We start from the raw sequence: 19,840 nt of genomic DNA on the forward strand, positions 1-19,840 counted from the left end.
ACACCATCTTTTTCAACTGCTGCCCTCTGGTCGAAGGTATAGATCCATCCAGTCCGGAACTAGCAGACTGACCAACAGCCTCTATCTGTCAGGCTGTCAGGCTGCTCAACGATGAACATCAACTTGCCCCCCCCCCCCCCCCCCCCCCAACCCCCGGTGACATAACTCCCACTTCTCCATTATTACAACAATAACTGTGAACCGGACTTGCATTGCTGCACTATTTCATCCATTGCAAGTCAACGCACACCCCCCCCCCCCCCCCCCTCCTTCCATTAACTCACTGGACTGTCACTGAAATATTTATTTATTGCACTAGCACTAAATGCACTTGGGACATTGATGGTATATTATTATTATTATTGAGGACATTGGGACATTATTATTATTATTATTATTATTATTATTATTGACATTATTATTTTGCACATGCTATATTTTATGTTTGTATACCAGTGGTGATGTTCCAAACTAAATTTTGTTGTACCAACAATGACAATAAAGATTCAATTCTATTATATTCTATTCACTGTGCTGTCTGAATAAATAATGGTATACTGAGGGACTGCATCTCTAGGGCTACACAATATTGAAATATTTTATTGTGTTGTTTTTAGCTGACCTTGGTCATGGCTCCATTAGCTCTGTTCAGCCTGGCAGGGGCCATGGCCAGGTCTGGTATGTTATGTTATGGCTGGGTTTGTGTCTCCATTAGCTATGTTCAGCCTGGCAGGGGTTAGCCATGGCCAGGTCTGGTATGTTATGGTTGGGTTTGCGACTCCATTGCACTTCTTGTAAACTCTCTGGTTGCTAGGCGATCTTTCAAAATTGTTCGACTGTGGTACATTAGCTAAACCATGATGATACAACAGTCTCAGCCAGGTCTGGCCAGGTTGTGAAAGGTGGCCGTCTCAGCCGGGGTACAACCAGGTTTGGTCAGGTTCTAAAGACAATGGAGACGCTCACTGTGTGCCAGATAGGCCAAAGCATGGTTAAACCCTGGCTAGTGGAGACAAGGCACAAGTCTGTCCGTCTGTTGTTCCGTCCCAGATTTTCTTCGAGTCACATACCTCAAATACCTCAGTGAGTGATACTTCATTGGGAAAGGTGTACTATTACATTATGGACGTTTCAGTGCAAGGAGTGGAAATAATTAAACTTTTTATTTAGCTAATTCACGTTGAAATGTTGAGTGTGGCAGCTTGTTTTCAAACTTTTTGAAGTTTTCAAAATGTTCACAAAAACTAGGATTTATTATAATTATTTTACTCACAATATTTATTTAAATATAATTTGTCAACTCAATCACAGAGAACATTTTAAAGCAATGCCATGTTCTGTTTTTGCATTATTTGTGTTTGTTTGACGTGGCTTTCTGTGATTTCTAGTGTGTGAGAACCAGATGCATCTTATCACAAATGATATGCTTGTTTTTATGAATATTACAAATGCAATAGTGATACGCATTTTTTTGTATTGTAGAGGTGAAGGATGCTAATGCATGGAATATCCTCATTTGAATATAATAAAGGATTTTTCTCCAACAACACCTTGATTCGTGAGCCAAGACTTCTGCCCAGCACTAGAATATATTCTACATTGGAAGCTGTGCGACACCTTTCAGTCCGATTCCCAAATGTCCCGAATTTCCCCACGGGATCAATAAAGGAATATCTTATCTATCTTAAAATGGCAGCCGCTTGGGATTTGGAATTTGCAGTGGTCAGAATTGTAACACCCCCCCCCCCCCCGTGCAGCCATAAGAGGTGTCCAACTTTCAATTTATGTTCCAAGCTGTACTTTCCTCCAGTGTTCTGGGGCAGTGATCTAATTCAAGCTCTCTGAAAGTGAAACCAATTAGCTTTTCCAGGTATTGACCTGATTTTGAGACTGTCCCAGGACCCCAGGACTCAAGAGGAGCCACCGGTTAATTACATTAGCTAAATCAAGTCAGCCTGTCCCTCTGGGCCGGTCTATTCATCACACAATTACTGTGTTACAATCACCATGCCAGTGTACACCAACCAAGTACGCCAACGCTCAAAATGTGGGTTTGACACCCACCTAGTGGCCTGATAACTACATTACAAGAAAACACAAGAGGCTGCAGGAAACACCATCAGGCCATCACAAAATGATCGTTGTGTACCAAACTATAATAATAATTCATATAGTATTCCCTTGACGTGTTATGCCTTTCCTACCAATATGGTGCAATGCCATAAACACAGCTCCTTGTCATTTACCGAGTTTGTAATATCACTAGTACTAATTTATATATTTCTATATATTTTAGACCTAGTTTAATTAATGACCGGTGTAATCACCTGTACATTGTTACTACTACTATTGCACTTTACTGTTACATTTGCACTCTGGTTGGACGTCAAACCTCTTTCTGTTGTACTGTACTTGTGCTGTATAATGACAATCAATTTGAATCTAATCTACCGTAATTTTCGCACTATAAGCCGCACCTGACTATAAACCGCAGCAGCTAAATTGAATGATGTGTACATATATAAGCCGCACTGGACTATAAACCGCAGGTGTTTTAATGTTTAATTACAGTCTTCCCACCAGCATTGGGACACAATACTTTTGGACAAATAACAAGAATTAACTCATTTACAAGTTGTATTAAGTTTAGCAAATAAGGGAACAGATAAATAACATTTCAATGCAGTCAAAAAAGCAATATTTCGATTTTTACATTTTCGGGTTTGGTCACATCGAGTCACATATAAGCCGCACCGTTATATAAGCCGCAGGGTCGAAAAATGGGGGAAAAAGGTGCGGCTTATAGTCCGAAAATTACGGTATTTTGTTTACAAACACCTGCCGTTAGTCCACCAATAAGTCCAAACCGAAGGCATGAGTAGGCTAGCATTTAGAAGAATGTGTGTGTGTGTGTGTGTGTGTGTGTGTGTGTGTGTGTGTGTGTGTGTGTGTGTGTGTGTGTGTGTGTGTGTGTGACCTGTGGAGAAGTGTGGTCCTCCAGGTAGCGGGCCTTGCTCTTCTTACTGGGGTAGGCATACAGGCAGAAGAAGCACTGCTCCAGGGCCATCTCCAGCTCCTCCTTATAGGGATGAGCGTCAACAATGGAGGCTGCCAGCTCCTTCTCCAGAACGTGAACCTGAACAACAACAACAACAACAACACATCATGTATCATATTCACACGGCTGCTCGTGTCGTGCTCAGGATGGGATTCCTTTCCACAGTGATTATGACCTTGGCTTAGGTGACAGACTCACGTAGAACTTGAGCAGAGCTCCGTCAGAGTTACAGCAGCAGGAGCGCCGGCCGAGGTACTCGTGGGCCGTGTTCAGCAGCATCAGGGAGGAGGGCAGCATGGGCGTGGAGCCTCCTGGGGGAGAGGGGGGGGGGGGGGGGTTGAGTTAAGAGTAGGAATGGTAAATGGTGGATTTATATAAAGCTTTTAGCCAAAGCGCTTTACCATTTTTGTTCCTCACATTCACCCATTCACTTACACATTCACACACCGATGGCGAAGGCAACCATACAAGGTGCCAACCTGCACATCGGGAGCAATTAAGGGTTAAGTGTCTTGCTCAAGGACACATGCTGTCTGGGATGAGTGGGAATCGAACCGGGAACCTTCCGACTACCAGGCGACCGCTCTTTTTTTTTTTTTTACTTTATTTTTTAGCGTTTATCGCTTTTCTGGTCAAGCATGACCGACAGTTGTAGGGTGAAACGGGAGAGAGAGCAGGGGGAGACATTCGGCAAATGACGGCGAGTCCGGGAATCGAACTCGGAGTCAACCAGATCCGTGACGCAGCACGGAGTCCCGCGACGCAGCGCGGTAACATGGTGTGCTACTGGAGCACCCCCGCTCTTTTCTTTTTAATAATTATTTTTTTACTTAACACATTCGGGGCCATTGGGATCAGTTTAATCTCACTCTATACAGCCAGCATATCAAAACAAACTTTCATTGTGCGTGAGGCTGTTTGTAGAGCTAAATCTATACTTTATATTATTGCTATCTGTCCATTCTCAATTGACACTCTAAACCGTCCCTTCAATATGCCTTAAATAAAGAATTTTTTCATCAATACGTTCCCATTTTATAGCGTCGTGAATATGAACGTTATAGCAGAATGTTCTGGGGTATTTCCTGGAACGCGAGATAAAGGGTGCTAAGCTAATAGCGTTAAATCGAATGGCGTTTCGGCTATAGAGAAGCTAGAGCATTTCCAGATTTTTTCCACTATTTTAAGGCGTACACTTTAAGACCACTGACAACCTGGTTTGATCCCCAAGCATCAGTATCCTGGAGAAATTTAGAAGTAAATATAGTAGCACCACATAGACTGCAGGACATAGTATACACCAAATTATCAATTAAGCAATGCGAACTGAAATTTGGCCCCATTATTACTCATGCGATCCGGATATGGCGTGAAACACAAACAAAATATTCTAATCTACATAAATGGCATAATCATACTCCCTTATTCAATAACAATGCACTCCGGATTGGAAAACGACATATAAGATTCCCTAGATGGGAAAAGCAGGGCATACACACATTAGGTGATGTTTTCAACAAACAGGGTTTTTGTAGTTATGAGGAAATACACAAAATTTAATCTCACCGGTTCCACATATTATTTCTACGCACAGTTATTGTTATGTTTGAAGGCTCACGGTGTCCCATTAAGGATACCAATTGTACACCACAGATACCACAAATTCTTCTATGAAAGAGAGACATCGAGAGGTTTTGTATCAGATTTTTATCATCAATTACTAACGTCCTCGTATGAAATCCTCCACCTAGACTCAGTCTGGAGGAGGGATATACCAGACCTGGAAATAGATTGATTGGCAAGAAGCCTGGGCAAATGTTCGACTTGCATCACGGAACCCGGACCATCAACAAATCAATCTTAACTATATTTGTTGTGAAGGGCCAGATTAAACTGAATATATATATGTATCGTTTGATATACTTTGTATATTATTTATATATATACACGGAATATCCCTTTACCTGCGTACAGACCAGAGTAATATTCGCTCTCCTATTGGACAGCGCCCCCAGGCGCCAACGCGCAAGCCCCCAACGGCAAGTTCAAAGACAACTGCAGGCATGTCAGAACATGCCCAGAGTCAGCGTAGTAATACGAGACAAGGACTGAGGTTGGGACTAGATATTCACTTAAGTATAAATACGGCGCAGGTGTAAACAGCAGCACTTCGTTCATTCAGTTCATCTAAAGCAGCAGCGTGACAAGTTCGGTAACATTGAAGTGAGCAACCGTGCGTTTAGAACATGTGCGAATAGAATAGTAAAAGTGTCAGAGTTTAGTGAAGTAACGTCAAGTTCGACCTAGTTTAATGTGAAGTATAGTGCACAGGAGAATCGGCGTCGGCGATTGCAGAACCATTCCTGGTTGGATTATATTGATTTGGGACGTGACTACCGGAGAAGAGCACCGTTGATTTCCACTGTCGTTTGGGATTTAACCTCGTGAGGATTACCACTCGGGCCTGCCTCGTGGAAGGAGCTGGCTGGCTGTCGTCAATGCTGTCGAGCATCTTGGATTACAACTATTGCTTTTGTCTGCGGATCAAGGGAGTACAAGCACCGACTCCTGTACCTGGAGTCTCTTTATTCCTCGTTGACTCAGACGGAGTACCCGAACATTCTTCTACCCATTGTCTCCAGTTGGTACCGGTGTTGCCCTATATAATTGCTACTACACCACAGGTGGCGTCAGCTTAGACCCATCATAGGATTCCTGATATTCTTCTTAGTGACTTATGCTCTTGACTGACTTTACGTATATTCTTCGCCATACAAGCGCAACCCTAATTCTCATTCTGTAACCGAACGTTGCCTAATAATAATAAATTACCCTCCAATAGTATTTCTGTGTCAATGCCGTGTTCTTGTGAGTGTTCACCATATATATTTGATGTACTGTTTGGCCAGTAATTAAAGTACATAACTAGCAGTGGTTTAATATATCACAATCTTTAATACAGTCAGGGTTTTGTAACCCCTCAGTTACAATATTCATAGGACATACTTGACTCCTATAAGACTGAACAGAATGGGTCTTAAACAAGACTCCAAATGCTCCTTATGTAAAAATGGGGACGAGGGTACATTTATGCACATGTATTGGGACTGCCCACCAGTCAAGATATTCTGGAAAGAAGTGACCCAGCAATTATCAAATCTCTTAACTCTGAATATACCTGTACACCCCTCTGTATTACTGTTGAATGATGTTTTTGAGTGTGCAGTACCTATACAGCTAAAGAGATTGGTTTTATCTGGTATCACAGCGGCTAAAAAGCTGATAGCATCACGATGGTTTCAACCGGAAAATATTTGCAGGAAGGTCTGGATTCTCACATATCTCGATGTGATTTATCTAGAAATATCTACAGCAAGAATTTGGGGTCTCAGTGAAGCCAAAATTACAAAGTGGTTAGAAGTGGTGGAGAGAGCGGTTAGGTGGCGTAGCGGAGATTGCGTTCATCACCAACCCCGGAGCTGTGAGCTGGATTCGCCTGTTCGAATCCAGCTCACAGCTCCGGGGTTGTCACCAGCTTGGCTGGCCGTTCACACTAATACAATTGGCTGTATTAGAGGGTGGGAGAAGCTGGCGGGGTGGGTCCGGGTCGTTGTAAACAGAGCATATGTGTGTAGGGTATTAGATAGCAGGTATTAGGTGTATATCTTGAATAAGACATTTATTTAAATGGTGATTTCATTGGATGTGCACTGTTAATTAATGCTTGTATATCTAATTTTATGTTGTCATGTTTGTTTATGTGTTTGTTTAAAAAAAATAAAAAATAAAAAAAAATACAAAGAACGTCAAAAAAAATTAAAAAAATCAAAATAAAAAGAGAAGCTAGAGCTAAAACTCAAAATGCATATTGTCTGTATCATGGTCCACCATGAATGCATGAAAGGGGGGGGGACGGGACGTCGTTTCTGATTATTGATTACCAATAACGGCATTAGCCTCAGTAGCCTTACGGCACGGGCACACTGCTGACGAATGAACACGGACGGACGGCTGCCTCTTCACTTCCGCTCCCATGTTAACGGACGATAGTAGGCACACTGGCCGCGAGCGGGAGCGAACCTCGCGAGCAACAAGCTATCTTTTCGCTTCAATCCTATTCGAGGCGGCGCGCCACGCGCAAACTCTAGTCTGTAGTCTGTAGAATGCTCTGTTGAATGTGCATTCCTCCCTGCGTGCCGCGCGCTTATATAGTCCCGGGGCGGGGGGAGGTGTGTGCCTGGCCAGGCGCGCGATCTCACGAGGGAGCCGCGCGTGAAATTCATTTGTCAGCAGTGTGCCTGTGCCGTTATTCTCTGATCGGCTAGTTGAGTATGATAACAAGGCCTGATCAGCATGTAATTTACGTGAAAAAGCTCTTACCTGTGGCCGGTTGGATCCCAAAAACGATTTCCCAGTTATCGATCGCCATCTGGTAGATCCATATGTCCATTGGCTGATGATATATTCCTTTACTGCATACTGAATTCAGCGTCCCAAAAACTATTCCAGGCTATCGGCTACACGCATAGCTTTAGGCTAAAAAACAACACCGGTCTGTAACAGGGAACACTGCATTATCGAGACAGCGCCCCTACGAGGATCTGGTCGGTAATGCACTTTTTCGAATTCCAAGAGTAGGGTAAATCTGCAGTGCCGCAGGGTGACATTGAGTAGGATATTACAATGGAATAAAAACCAAAACAACCGGTTGGCCGTCAAGCGTTGGATCCGAAACACGTATATAAAGCTGAGAGGGAAGCCTGAGAGAGAAGCCTGAGGGGGAAGCCTGAGAGGGACTGTATATAATATAATTTAATATAATTATGGAACACACTACCTTCTCCATCCCTGACAGGTATGTGCTGACGAAGGATGCAGTCAAAAGCAGCCTCTTCATGTTTGATGACGCGATGCAGGAAGATCCACGGCAGAACCGAGGAGAAATATGGGTCTTTGGGATCGTCGGATATCGCCATGCTGAGATCAATAAGCTGGTGACACAACAAAAACACTCCGTTAAGATTCAAAGAAATGTTATAATAAACTTTATACCTTTCAAAAAATTACTAAGTATGTCACAAAAACCAATGACTGAAGAAAAGGAGGGCAAGACAGCAATAAAACAATTCCAGGTGAAAGATTTTAACACAGTAACAAGGGAAATACTTAGGAAAGGAAAATATATATATTAGGGTATCTGCAGGTTTCAACTCGGAGCAAAATTGTATACATATTTCATGACCATACTAGCAAAAGAAAAAAGAGAAAACACATGGCAACGCTGAACTGGCGGCTGCACTTGCGTGCCAATTTAAATCCTTGCACGTTCCAAACAAGACTGCTGCCTTGAATACAAACACATTTTATATATTTTATATTATTTCATCTCCCCGACAGCCGGGCTGCCCCACACATTTGTTTTATACTGTGCAAATTAGATTTAGGACTTTTAATACCTTTTAAACATCCTTCCTTCCCAGCCCTTCCCAGAGACAGTCGCATTTCTCTCCTCTCCCCAGGCTCCTCAAGGCCGTTCCTACCGCCGCCTCTACTGCTCCATGGAGCCCGACGCTGCTATGCTCTGCTTCGTGCCGGTTGCCGGACTATACTCAAATCAACTCTAAATGGATCTAATCAGTGGATTGCATATTTTCTTCAAGAAGCAGAATAAGGCTAACCCTCTCTGCCTATTGGGACATCATAATCGGGCTACCAACTTGAAGACGTGGTCATTTTTGGATTATCGAAGCTTTTGGACTGCAATAAGAAGATTTTGGATCTGTTTACCGCGCACAGGACCTACCAAAATGAATTGATTAAGACACTTGGACACTTGGACTAATAATGCATTCAGTCATTTGGACGGAGTTGTTAAAACTCACTCCACTCAAATCAATAGTTATATTTCACTCTATTCAAATCAAATTTAAAGTGACGTGGCTGGGATAAATGTGCCAGTCACTCAGCCAAAACAAATTCCTGGACCAAGGTCGAACCAGAGAGCTGCTGGAGTCGAAGGCCCTCTGGGAGATAAGAGTGGCAAGCGGCTTCCCCCCACTCCCAATCCCTACCCAATCACCCCTCCCGCGTGTACGCCTGGCGCCTATGACGGCAGCCAACTAGTACGCGTGCTGGAGTGGGGGGCCTAAGACTGTTTCATCACCAAAGTCCTATCCCCCAGTCCATGCCCCCTCCCTCTGGACAATCTTTTCCGCCCTGCCTCCAGCCACCTGGCGCGACGACACTTTGTTTCAGACACTTTGTTGTTGTTGCAGCCGACTATCGCATATGGCGTCTCAGGCATTCTGTAGATGACATGTGTCAACAAATGTACATGTCTGTGTGAATTTATGTTGTGCCGTTGTTACTGTAAAAATGTAATGATTGTGATATGTTGTTATTAATGAGACGATGAGCTGTATGTGTGTGTCACTGGAATTTTTATTGCACATTACTTTAGTTACATTCCATAATGATGCACACATGCAATCTTAGTTTTCTTGTTCAAAAACAAAAATACAGCGGCATATAACTAAAAAGATTAAAAATAAAAATAAACATTCTTTCATTTGGCGGATTTATACATACAAATAAACAGGATAGTTAACACTTTGGTTGCCTTGGGTTAAATTAATGATATACCATAGGTTGCCGGCTCTATTTGTCTATGGAGAAGTACCCCTTCTTTGCATGGCTATAACTTTTTAAATTCTATTGCTACATTGCCATTATTAGGGCCCATTCAAAGTCCTATATGTATTGTTCATTGTGTAGCAACGTTAAACTTTTTCATTCACATATTCATAGTAAAGTATGGTCTAATGCAGTGGTTCCCAAAGTCGGGGTCGCGACCCAAAGGTGGGCCGCGAGCAGCCACGGATGGGCCGCGAGATGATAAAAAAAAAAAAAAAAAAAAAAAAAAAAATTAAATTTTTTTTGTCAGGCCACTGAACTTAGAAGCAGGCCAGGACAGTGTTTCTAGTTGTATTCTAAAATTCTATTCTATTGTATTCTAAAATGTGACTATATGGTTTTATATTAACTTAATAAATAAACAAAAACGAAAAATCTACTTATTTCAACGAACATTTCAAACTAAATAACAGATTATGCACATAAAACGCTGAAAACAACAAAAGCAACAATAGTATTTTAATGAGGCTATTATTATTATCATTATTATTTTGCAACAAGTTAGCCCTCTCATAAATAGCACATATAAATGAATAACTAACTTGAACTAACTTAATAGGATTGAAGTGATATTTGGCTTAAAAAATCTGTCGCCTGACAAAAAAGAAAAAAAAAAAAAAGCCAGACGATGTGCATTGGGCCGCGGCTCTCTGACGCCTTATTTTCTGGGCCCCGGCCTGAAAAGTTTGGGAACCCCTGGTCTAATGTATAAGTATGTTTTCATCTCTTTCTGCAGCTTTCTCCAGAACGTGATCTATAGCCCCAAATGCATTATATTGATGATGCAATACAGTTTTATGGCAATCAGCGCGATATAAAAAATTCCAACTAGACGTACTTCTAGAAGTTACTACACGTCATCTGATGTTGACCGGATGGGCTAGGGGGCGTTTATAATTCCGTGGGCAGCGTTATACCAATCATCTAATGTGGGTCAAATGTTGATAATAGCAGTATGTATCGAAGAAGGTAACGTTACACGCTGAAACTCACCCCAGTCTCCGCGCGCCGTTGGGCGATCATCGTCGAGTTGAAATCTCATCATTATGGGATGTAAATTTACCCGGTCCATCTCCAGCTTGTATAATGGTATATACGTCCAAATCATGTTGTTTATCGAGTTATTGGCAATCGATCACTGTGTAGTGTGACGAGCCAGAGTCGCGGGACCTATAGCGAGCGCCGGAAGTACTACGGTCGTCTAGGACAACCTCTATTCAACATCCTGTTTGGCGATTGCGCCGATCGGCCACCAGATGGCGCTCCTGAACCGCCAGAGAGCTCAGTGGGTCCTGCTGGTGGATCTCAGGCCAGCGGAGGGGGATTATGAATCCGATCGCAGATTTTTGAAATATTGATATAAGGACGCTGTACAGCGTCCCCCGGCAACTTGAGCATGGCCAGCAATGACGTGAAAAGACGTTTCATGGCAGTCAAAGTGTTAAATAAGCTAGATTCTTGCTGGGAAATAAGAAAGAGACCAAAAAAATCAGAGCTTTAGAAAAAGGCCAAAAGCCAAGACAAAACAGAGGCGGTAACATTTTAGACCACTGTTACTCACAATTCAAGGGTGGGTACAAGGCTCATTCTGCTAGTGGCTTCGGAAAATCTGATCATGCGGCCATCTCGTTGTTCATTGACTACAGCTCAGCGTTCAACACCATAGTCCCCACCAGACTGGGGGACAAGCTGATCGAGCTGGGTCTGAGCTCCGCTCTGAGCGCCTGGGTACTGGACTTTCTGAGTGAAAGACCCCAGGCGGTCAGGGTGGGGGGTCAGACCTCCAACACCATCACCCTGAGCATCGGGTCCCCCCAGGGCTGAGTTCTGAGCCCCCTGCTGTACTCACTCTACACACACGATTGTGTGGCCAAGTTCAGCTCCAACTCCATAGTGAAGTTTGCAGACGACACGGTGGTGGTGGGGCTGATCTCGGACAACAACGAAAAGGCCTACCGGGAGGAGGTTGAGGTACTGGAACGCTGGTGCCAGGACAACAGCCTGCTCCTGAACATTGGTAAAACCAAGGAGCTGATCGTGGATTATAGGAGAGGACAGCAGGAGACACACACACCACTGAGGATAAACGGGGCTACCGTGGACAGGGTGAGCAGCTTTAAGTACCTGGGGGTCCACATCTCAGAGGATCTGACATGGTCAACACACAGACTCAGTCGTAAAAAAGGCGAAGCAGCGCCTCTACCACCTGAGACAGTTAAGGAAGTTCAGAGTATCTGGGAAGATACTCCAGTCCTTCTACTCCGGAGCTGTAGAGAGCATCTTGACTGGAAACTAGGGCTGTCTTAAATACTTCGAAGCTTCGTTCGATGGCACAAGATTCGAACATTAAAAAAAAAATCGAAGCCTAAATACAAATTATACATTTTTTTTCAAAAAATTTTTTTTTCAAATTTTTTATTTTATTTTTACTTCGGTGTGTGTTTGTGTGTGTGTGTGTTTGTGTGTGCATGGGGCCATTGGGTGGGGCCGGGGGACAAATACACTGGAGGAAAGTAACCCAGCTCAGCACTGCCCAAATTATATCATCACTATTGCCTGTTTGAAGGATATCATCCTCAAACACATATACACCACCTACACGCCTATTCTCAGTCCTTGCCCCACAATGGTGGAATGAACTACCCACCCCAGTTAGGACAGCCGAATCCCATCCAATCTTTCGCCGTCGACTAAAGACGCACTTCTTCAACCATTATCTGAAATAACATTTAAAAAAATAAAATAAAAAAAATCTAACCCTAACTAACCTTACTGTCATGCACTTGTCCTAATAAACTAACCTACACTGTAACACGCAACACTTTGATGAATATTGTTACTCAGCTGATAGAGTTGTATCCTTCCTGATGACCTGTCGTACAGAACTTGTAAGTCGCTTTGGATAAAAGCGTCAGCTAAATGACTAAATGTAAATGTGAATGTAAATGCCTTGTAGAATTCCACACATAAGAAAGAAAGATACTGGGATGAATAAACAAAATAGGAAATAAAATGTAGAAATGCATGCAATACATAAATAAATATGAATCTCCATATATGAAATAGAACATTTAGATAAGGTGCTACTGAGATGTTTTGGTGAGTTCTTTGTTTTTTTGTGGAAGTAGCCCTTCTTAAAAATGCATGAACATTCACTGATAATTGGTCTGTAGTGGAGTCTACAAGGTCTACATTGCCGGACCATGTAGAATCCGGACCTTGTAGACTGACATAATTCTGTGCATAGTTTAGTCTACACAGGCCATATTTCAAATAATCAAAATCTTACTTCATTCATCTTAAACATTCTTGATTTGGGGGATTTGTAGTTCCCATGAAATCTGAAGTTGTTCAAACGACAACAGCGATCCACCTTGAATTAAATCACACTGTGTTGGCTGCGTCAGTCACGAAAGGGGCTACTTAATTCATTAATCCAATCCACTTTATTTATAGAGCACATTTAAAAACAACAAAGTTTACCAAAGTGCTGTACAAGTCCCACAACATAAGATAAAAAATAAAATAAAAAAAAAATTATATAAAAAAAAAAAAAAAAATTTAAATGTTTTTTAATTCGAAGCTTCGAATTAAAATCGAAGCTCGGCCCCGAAGCTTCGATTGCCAAAAAAAATTCGAAGGTCAGCCCTACTGGAAACATCACTGCCTGGTATGGAAACAGCACGGCACAGGACAAGAAGGCCCTACAGAGAGTGGTGCGCTCAGCCGAGCGTACCACGGGTATTGCACTACCTCCCCTGCAGGTTCTATACAACAAGAGGTGCAAATCCAGAGCCTGCAGAATAATGAAAGACCCTCACCACCCCAACAACAGCCTGTTCCAGCTGCTGAGGTCAGGCAGATGCCTGCGAACCCCAGCTACTAGGACAGAGAGGCTTCGGCTCAGCTTCTTCCCCCAGGCCATCAGAGCCTTGAACACTGAACACTGAGTGCCACAGAACACTGAACTCTCCACACACAAGCACACATGAGCACACACACGACACGCACACTGTACACGCTCGCACACTAGCAGCCACTTTAACATGAGCAAGCACACACTCATGCTGCACACGCCCACACTTATGGCCACAAAGGAAAGGTCACTTTAAAAATAGTATAGCAACAGTAACAGTGTATTGCACTACCAAAGGACCTAGCATGTCCTCCATGCTCTGTAAATAACTTATGTACAAATACCGATATGCCCTACTATGTTACCTGTTTATTGCACAATGTTGTTTTATTGGATTCTATTATATGTTGTACTACTGTATTTCACATCGTTGCGGGCAAGACCACCCGCATTTCATTGTATACTTGTATGCCGTGACAAATAAAACTCTTGACTTGACTTGATCTTTCTTTCACCAAAATATAAACAAAGAATCAAGAGCACTCCGGTAGTCTCGCGAGAGGTGCAGAAATGGGATGTGGAGTCAGAGGAGACGCTACAGGCTGCGCTTGAGTGCACAGACTGGAGCGTGTTCCGTGACAACACAGATAACATTAATGACTACACGGAGACAGTGCTGGACTTTGTTCGTACTTTGGTGGAAGAAACAATCCCCACTACCATAATTAAAGTTTACCCAAATCAAAAGCCCTGGGTAGACAAATCCGTCCGTGAAGCTCTGAAAGCGCGCACCACAGCATACAACGCCGGCCTGGTGGCAGGCAACATGAATGACCACAAGGTGGCGCGATACAACGTAAGGAGGACAGTAATAGAGGCAAAACGGCGCTACAGGGATAAAATTGAACTTCAGTTTGAACAGGCTGACTCCAGAGCTATGTGGCAGGGCCTCAAAACGATGACAGACTACAAAGGCACCTCCCTCAAACTGAACAGTGACATCTCCTTAGCAAATGATCTCAATACCTTCTATGCGAGGTTTGATGCTGGTAATAACAACACCAGCCTACAAGCCACGGCAATGGGGGGGGGGGGGGGGGGGGGGTCTGCTGATGGAGACTCAGTGTTCAGGGTAACAGAGCATGAGGTGAGGTGGACCTTTAAAAAAGTGAATATCAGGAAGGCAGCAGGACCGGACGGCATCCCCGGCCGCGTCCTAAAAATCTGTGCCGACCAACTGGCCCCGGTATTCACTGACATATTTAACCTGTCCTTAGAACAGGCTGTCATCCCCACCTGCCTGAAGAAGTCCACTATCATCCCTGTACCTAAAAAAATCCAAGCCTGCTTGCCTCAACGACTACCGCCCTGTAGCTCTCACCTCCATAGCCATGAAGTACTTTGAGAAGCTAGTAAAGGGCTACATCTGCTCCTCCCTCCCCATCAACCTGGACCCCCTGCAATTTGCATACCGCCCCAACAGGTCCACGGAGGACGCCATAGCCCATGTGCTGCACACAGCAGCATCACACCTGGACAAGAGGAAGGGGAACTATGTGAGAATACTATTCGTCGACTACAGCTCAGCATTCAATACCATAGTCCCCTCCAAACTCATAGCCAAGCTCAGGGACCTGGGCTTGAACTATGACCTCTGCCAGTGGGTCTTGGACTTCCTGACGGGCAGACCCCAGGTGGTGAGAGCAGGCAACTGCACCTCCTCATCCATCACCCTCAACATAGGGGCCCCCCAGGGCTGTGTTCTGAGTCCCCTCCTCTACTCCCTGTACACACATGACTGTGTGGCTCAGCGGAGTAACAACACAATCATCAAATTTGCAGACGACACAGTAGTGGTGGGCCTGATCTCTGCAAATGACGAGAGGGCCTACCTGGAAGAGGTCAAGGTCCTGGCGGGATGGTGCCAGGAGAACAGCCTCTCCCTGAACGTCAGCAAAACAAAGGAGATGATTGTGGACTTTAGGAGGTCGGGGGTCAGGGACTACAGCCCCCTCAGCATCGACGGGGCACCGGTTGAGAGAGTGAACAGTTTTAAGTACCTCGGAGCCCACATATCCGAGGACTTGACATGGACCACACACATTGACAGTGTTGTGAAGAAGAAGACAACGCCTCTACTTCCTCAGGCGCCTAAGGAAGTTCCAAGTCAGTCAGAAGATCCTTAAGAACTTCTACTCATGTACAATAGAGAGCATCCTGACTGGCAATATCACCTCCTGGTTTGGGAATAGCACTGCACAAGACCGAAGCAGACTACAGAGAGTGACACGTTCAGCCGAACGCACAATTGGAGGGGGGCTTCCCACCCTCCAGAACATTTACAACAAGCGGTGCAGGGGTAAGGCTAAGAGAATCATAAAGGACTCCAGCCACCCAAACAACTGCCTCTTTGAACTGCTGCGGTCAGGCAAGCGATACCGGAGTCTCATGGCGAGCACAGAAAGACTCAGAAGAAGCTTCTATCCCCAGGCCATCAGGCTGCTCAACGAACAATAAACACTATGCAACAACCATCAAATGAACACAGCACACACATCCACACGCACACACTCACTTTAAACAAACAACACACTGCAGCACCCACTCTCCACACTTTAGAACACCTAAACACACTTTATATTTATTGGTAAAGGATTGCACTACAACTCGTACACCTTACTGTAAATTGTACCTAAATTGTACCTCATCCCATTTCTGCTTTGCACTATATAGTATTGTACATTGCATAGTATATTGTATGGTAACTCAGTTACTTCTATTCTGCATCGAACATTGTACATATGTCTATACTGAACACTGTGACTTCTATTTTTACTTCTATTTTTACATGCTATACTATTTTATTTCATACTTATCTTGTCTAGCACAGTCTCTGGAGCGTAACAGTAAGAAGCATTTTGTATAAAAGTATTCTGTACTTTCTGTATTCTGTATGACAACTATTAAAGAAACTTGAAACTTGAGAATATACCTTCAGACATTACTGTAATAAGAGTAACACTTTGAACTTATATATCATCTTCATCCTCCCTCAGACCCTTTAAGTAATCCAACACCGGCCCCCATGTCTTATCAAACACCTTTCTCCGTCCTGTATTTTTAAATCTAAGCCTCTCTAAGTAGAGGGTCTCACCCAGCTCTCTCATCCACATTTCAAATGAGGGTGCTGCATGGGACTTCCAGAGTCTCAAGGTGAGCTTTTTAGCCAACACAGCACCTAGATATATCGGCCATTTTTCATTGCCAGAGTACCTAGTAGCATCGGCGCTAGAGCCCAAAATGGCCACTAAGGGGCAGGGTTCCCACTGTTTATTAAAAGCTTTTGAATAAAAGTCAAATATATCAGACCAGAACGTGTGTAAGTTGGGACAAGACCAGAGTTGATGTGTAAGGGTACCATCTTGATTTTTACATTTGTTACACAGTGCTGATACGCTAGGATACATCTTATTCACTTTCACCTTTGAGTAGTGCAACCTGTGTATCACTTTAAATTGAATCAAGTTAATTAATTCTAACATTTACAGAGTACCGGTGAATATTTGTAAGACACGTTTCCCAGAATTCCTCATTGAGGGGTATCCCCAGTTCTGACTCCCACTCAGTCCTATATCTTTCTGTGCCAACTATTACCTGATTGAAAAGTGTCTGGTATATTTTTTACACCGCCCCTTTACTACCTGGTCTAACATTAATTATAGTTTTCAGTGCTTGATGCTGAGGAATGTCTGACCATGTATCTACATGAGTCCTTACGAAGTTCCGTATCTGTAGATAGCGGAAAAAATTTGTTTACGGTAAATCATGTTTGACCCTCAGTTGCTCGAATGATAAAAACTGGCCCCCTTGGTACAAGTCCTTCAAGCACCCTATACCCTTCACCTTCCACTGTGCAAACCCTTGATCCATAGTGGATGGCTTAAAGGTATGGTTATTACCGATTGGAGTGTCTGTATACATATTTGGAGCTTTCAAGTATGTTTTAATCTGTTTCCATACCTTCAAGGAGCTATGTACTATAAAATTCCCTTCATATAGTGATTTGTTTATCTTGATAGGGCTATTCAAAAGGGCTAGTAGAGAGGTTCCCTGACAAGCTGCTTGCTCCATTGAGAGCCATGCAGGAGTAACCTCCTCCATGCCCTCCGTAAGGTTAGCACTTCTCCAGAAAGCCATATTCTTTAAATGTGCAGACCAGTAGTAACATCTGAAGTCTGGAAGACCAAAGCCACCCTCATTTTTTGTTTTACATACCGGTAAGTGTTTTTTGCTAATACGTGCAGCTTTATTCTGCCAAATAAAGTGGATTATAATCGAGTCCAACTTTTTGAAATACTGCTGTGGTATGAATACTGGAATTGACTGAAAAATGTATGTAAATCTCGGAAGAACCACCATTTTAATAGCGTTTACTCTGCCAACCAGTGACAATGGGAGGGTCTTCCAAAAATCTATATTCTGTTTCAACTGTTTTATTTTTAATTTCCCATTCTCTTCAGGTTTTTTAGTAACGGTCACTCCTAGGTAAGTAAATCTATCTTTGGTAATCTTAAAGGGGACAGAGTTCAATGAGGAGCTATCCTTATTTAATTGTACTGGCATTAATTCACTTTTATCCCAATTAATTTGAAAACCTGAAAGAGCCAAAATAATTAAACAATTCCATAATTGGAGGAAGGGACTCCTGTGGGTTAGATACGTATAACGAAATGTTGTCTGCATACATTGATAAATGATGCTTTTGCCCTTTAATGGAGACAGGTGATATTCTAGGATGTTGTTGAATTTTTGTAGCTAGTGTTTCTTTTTTTTTTATCCACTTTTTCTCCCATTTTCTATATTTTTTTTCTCCCATCCCAATTTCGTATCATCCAATTCAACCCTCCCCTGTCACGAACGCTGTTTCTTGCCTCCCACAAGCCGGCTGCAATGTGGACTAAGTCATACATAGCACAAGTCCCCTCCGGTACTTGAGGTAACAGCAGTCGCATCTTTTCCCCTGCGCAGCTCGATCTCTCAGTGGCGAGGAGTAACGCGTGGGAGGCTCACGCTGCCCCCGACACTTCCTGATTCTACTGCGCAGGCGCATCAACCGACCTGTAGGAGTCGCTGTCCACAACGCCCGATCCCCACCCATCAGTTTCCCACCCCCTAATACGGCCAATGTGTATTAGTATGGACGGCCAGCTAAACTGAAAGCAATGTGGAGCGCTGGGCTCGAACAGGCAAGCCCAGCGTCTCCGTCATTCGTGGCGAGCGCCTTGCCCACTACGCCACGTAGCCGCCCTTGTAGCTAGTGTTTCTATGACTAAATCGAAAAGATAAGGAGAGCATGGATCTCCTTGCCTTGTCCCACGGTATAGTGGAAACTGAGAAGAAATATCCTGGTTAGTAACTACACTTGCTGTGGGGTGAGCATACAAAATCCGTAGCCAGTCAATAAATACCTTCCCGAAAAAAAATGCCTCTAGGGTCACATACATATATGGCCACTCGATCTGATCGAAGGCCTTCTGAGCATTCACTGAAATCACAACTGTCTCTGTATTGTGTTTCGTATAAAGTATATTGAATAAACATTTTAAGTTGTAATAGATATGTCTATTAGGAATGAAGCCCGTTTGATCCGGGTGCACTATCTTCTGAATGTGAGCTTTTAACCACTTGGCCAGAATCTTGCTAAGCAGCTTTGTTTCAATTGGAATCAGTGACACAGGTCTGTAGGATGATGGTTCTAGCTCATCTCTGCCCTTTTTTTTAATGAATGAAATATTTGCATTATACAGCGTTTGAGGAAGTCTACCATCCGATGCGGCATGCTTAAACATACGAAGCAGCAGCGGAGATAGTTCCTTAGAGTAGTGCTTGTAGAATTCTGCAGTAAAGCAGTCAGGGCCAGGTGCTTTATTGTTCGGGAATTCTGTAATTGCCTCTACTATTTCTCCTATGGAGGTGTCCCTTTCCAGTGCAGCTTCTGCCTCACCATCAAGCTGAGGTAGGTTTAATTCATAGAGAAATGCCTTAATAGCATCAATGTCATGGTTGCCATTTGATGTATACAGTTTTGAATAGAACTCCATAAAACGTGCATTTATCTCTTTAGGGTCTGTAAGAACAGTGCCTGTGTCTGATTTTATTTTTAGTATTGCACGGGAAGCTTGCACCTGTCTTAATTGACGTGCCAGCAGTTTCTGAGGGCTGTCACCTATTTC

General features: G+C 43.4%; 1 protein-coding gene across 1 annotated transcript in view; it reads right to left on the reverse strand.

The window, feature by feature from the left end:
- Nucleotides 1-19,840, reverse strand: part of cabin1 (calcineurin binding protein 1) — a 247,311-nt gene that overhangs the window by 181,559 nt on the left and 45,912 nt on the right. The window contains 3 exon segments of the mRNA XM_084323492.1: nt 2,978-3,136; nt 3,257-3,369; nt 7,896-8,049. Of these exon segments, the coding sequence (XP_084179618.1) occupies nt 2,978-3,136; nt 3,257-3,369; nt 7,896-8,049 (426 nt within the window).

The sequence above is a fragment of the Notolepis coatsorum genome, assembly GCF_963971535.1.
Source record: "Notolepis coatsorum genome assembly, chromosome: 10".
NCBI classification, from domain to species: domain Eukaryota; kingdom Metazoa; phylum Chordata; class Actinopteri; order Aulopiformes; family Paralepididae; genus Notolepis; species Notolepis coatsorum.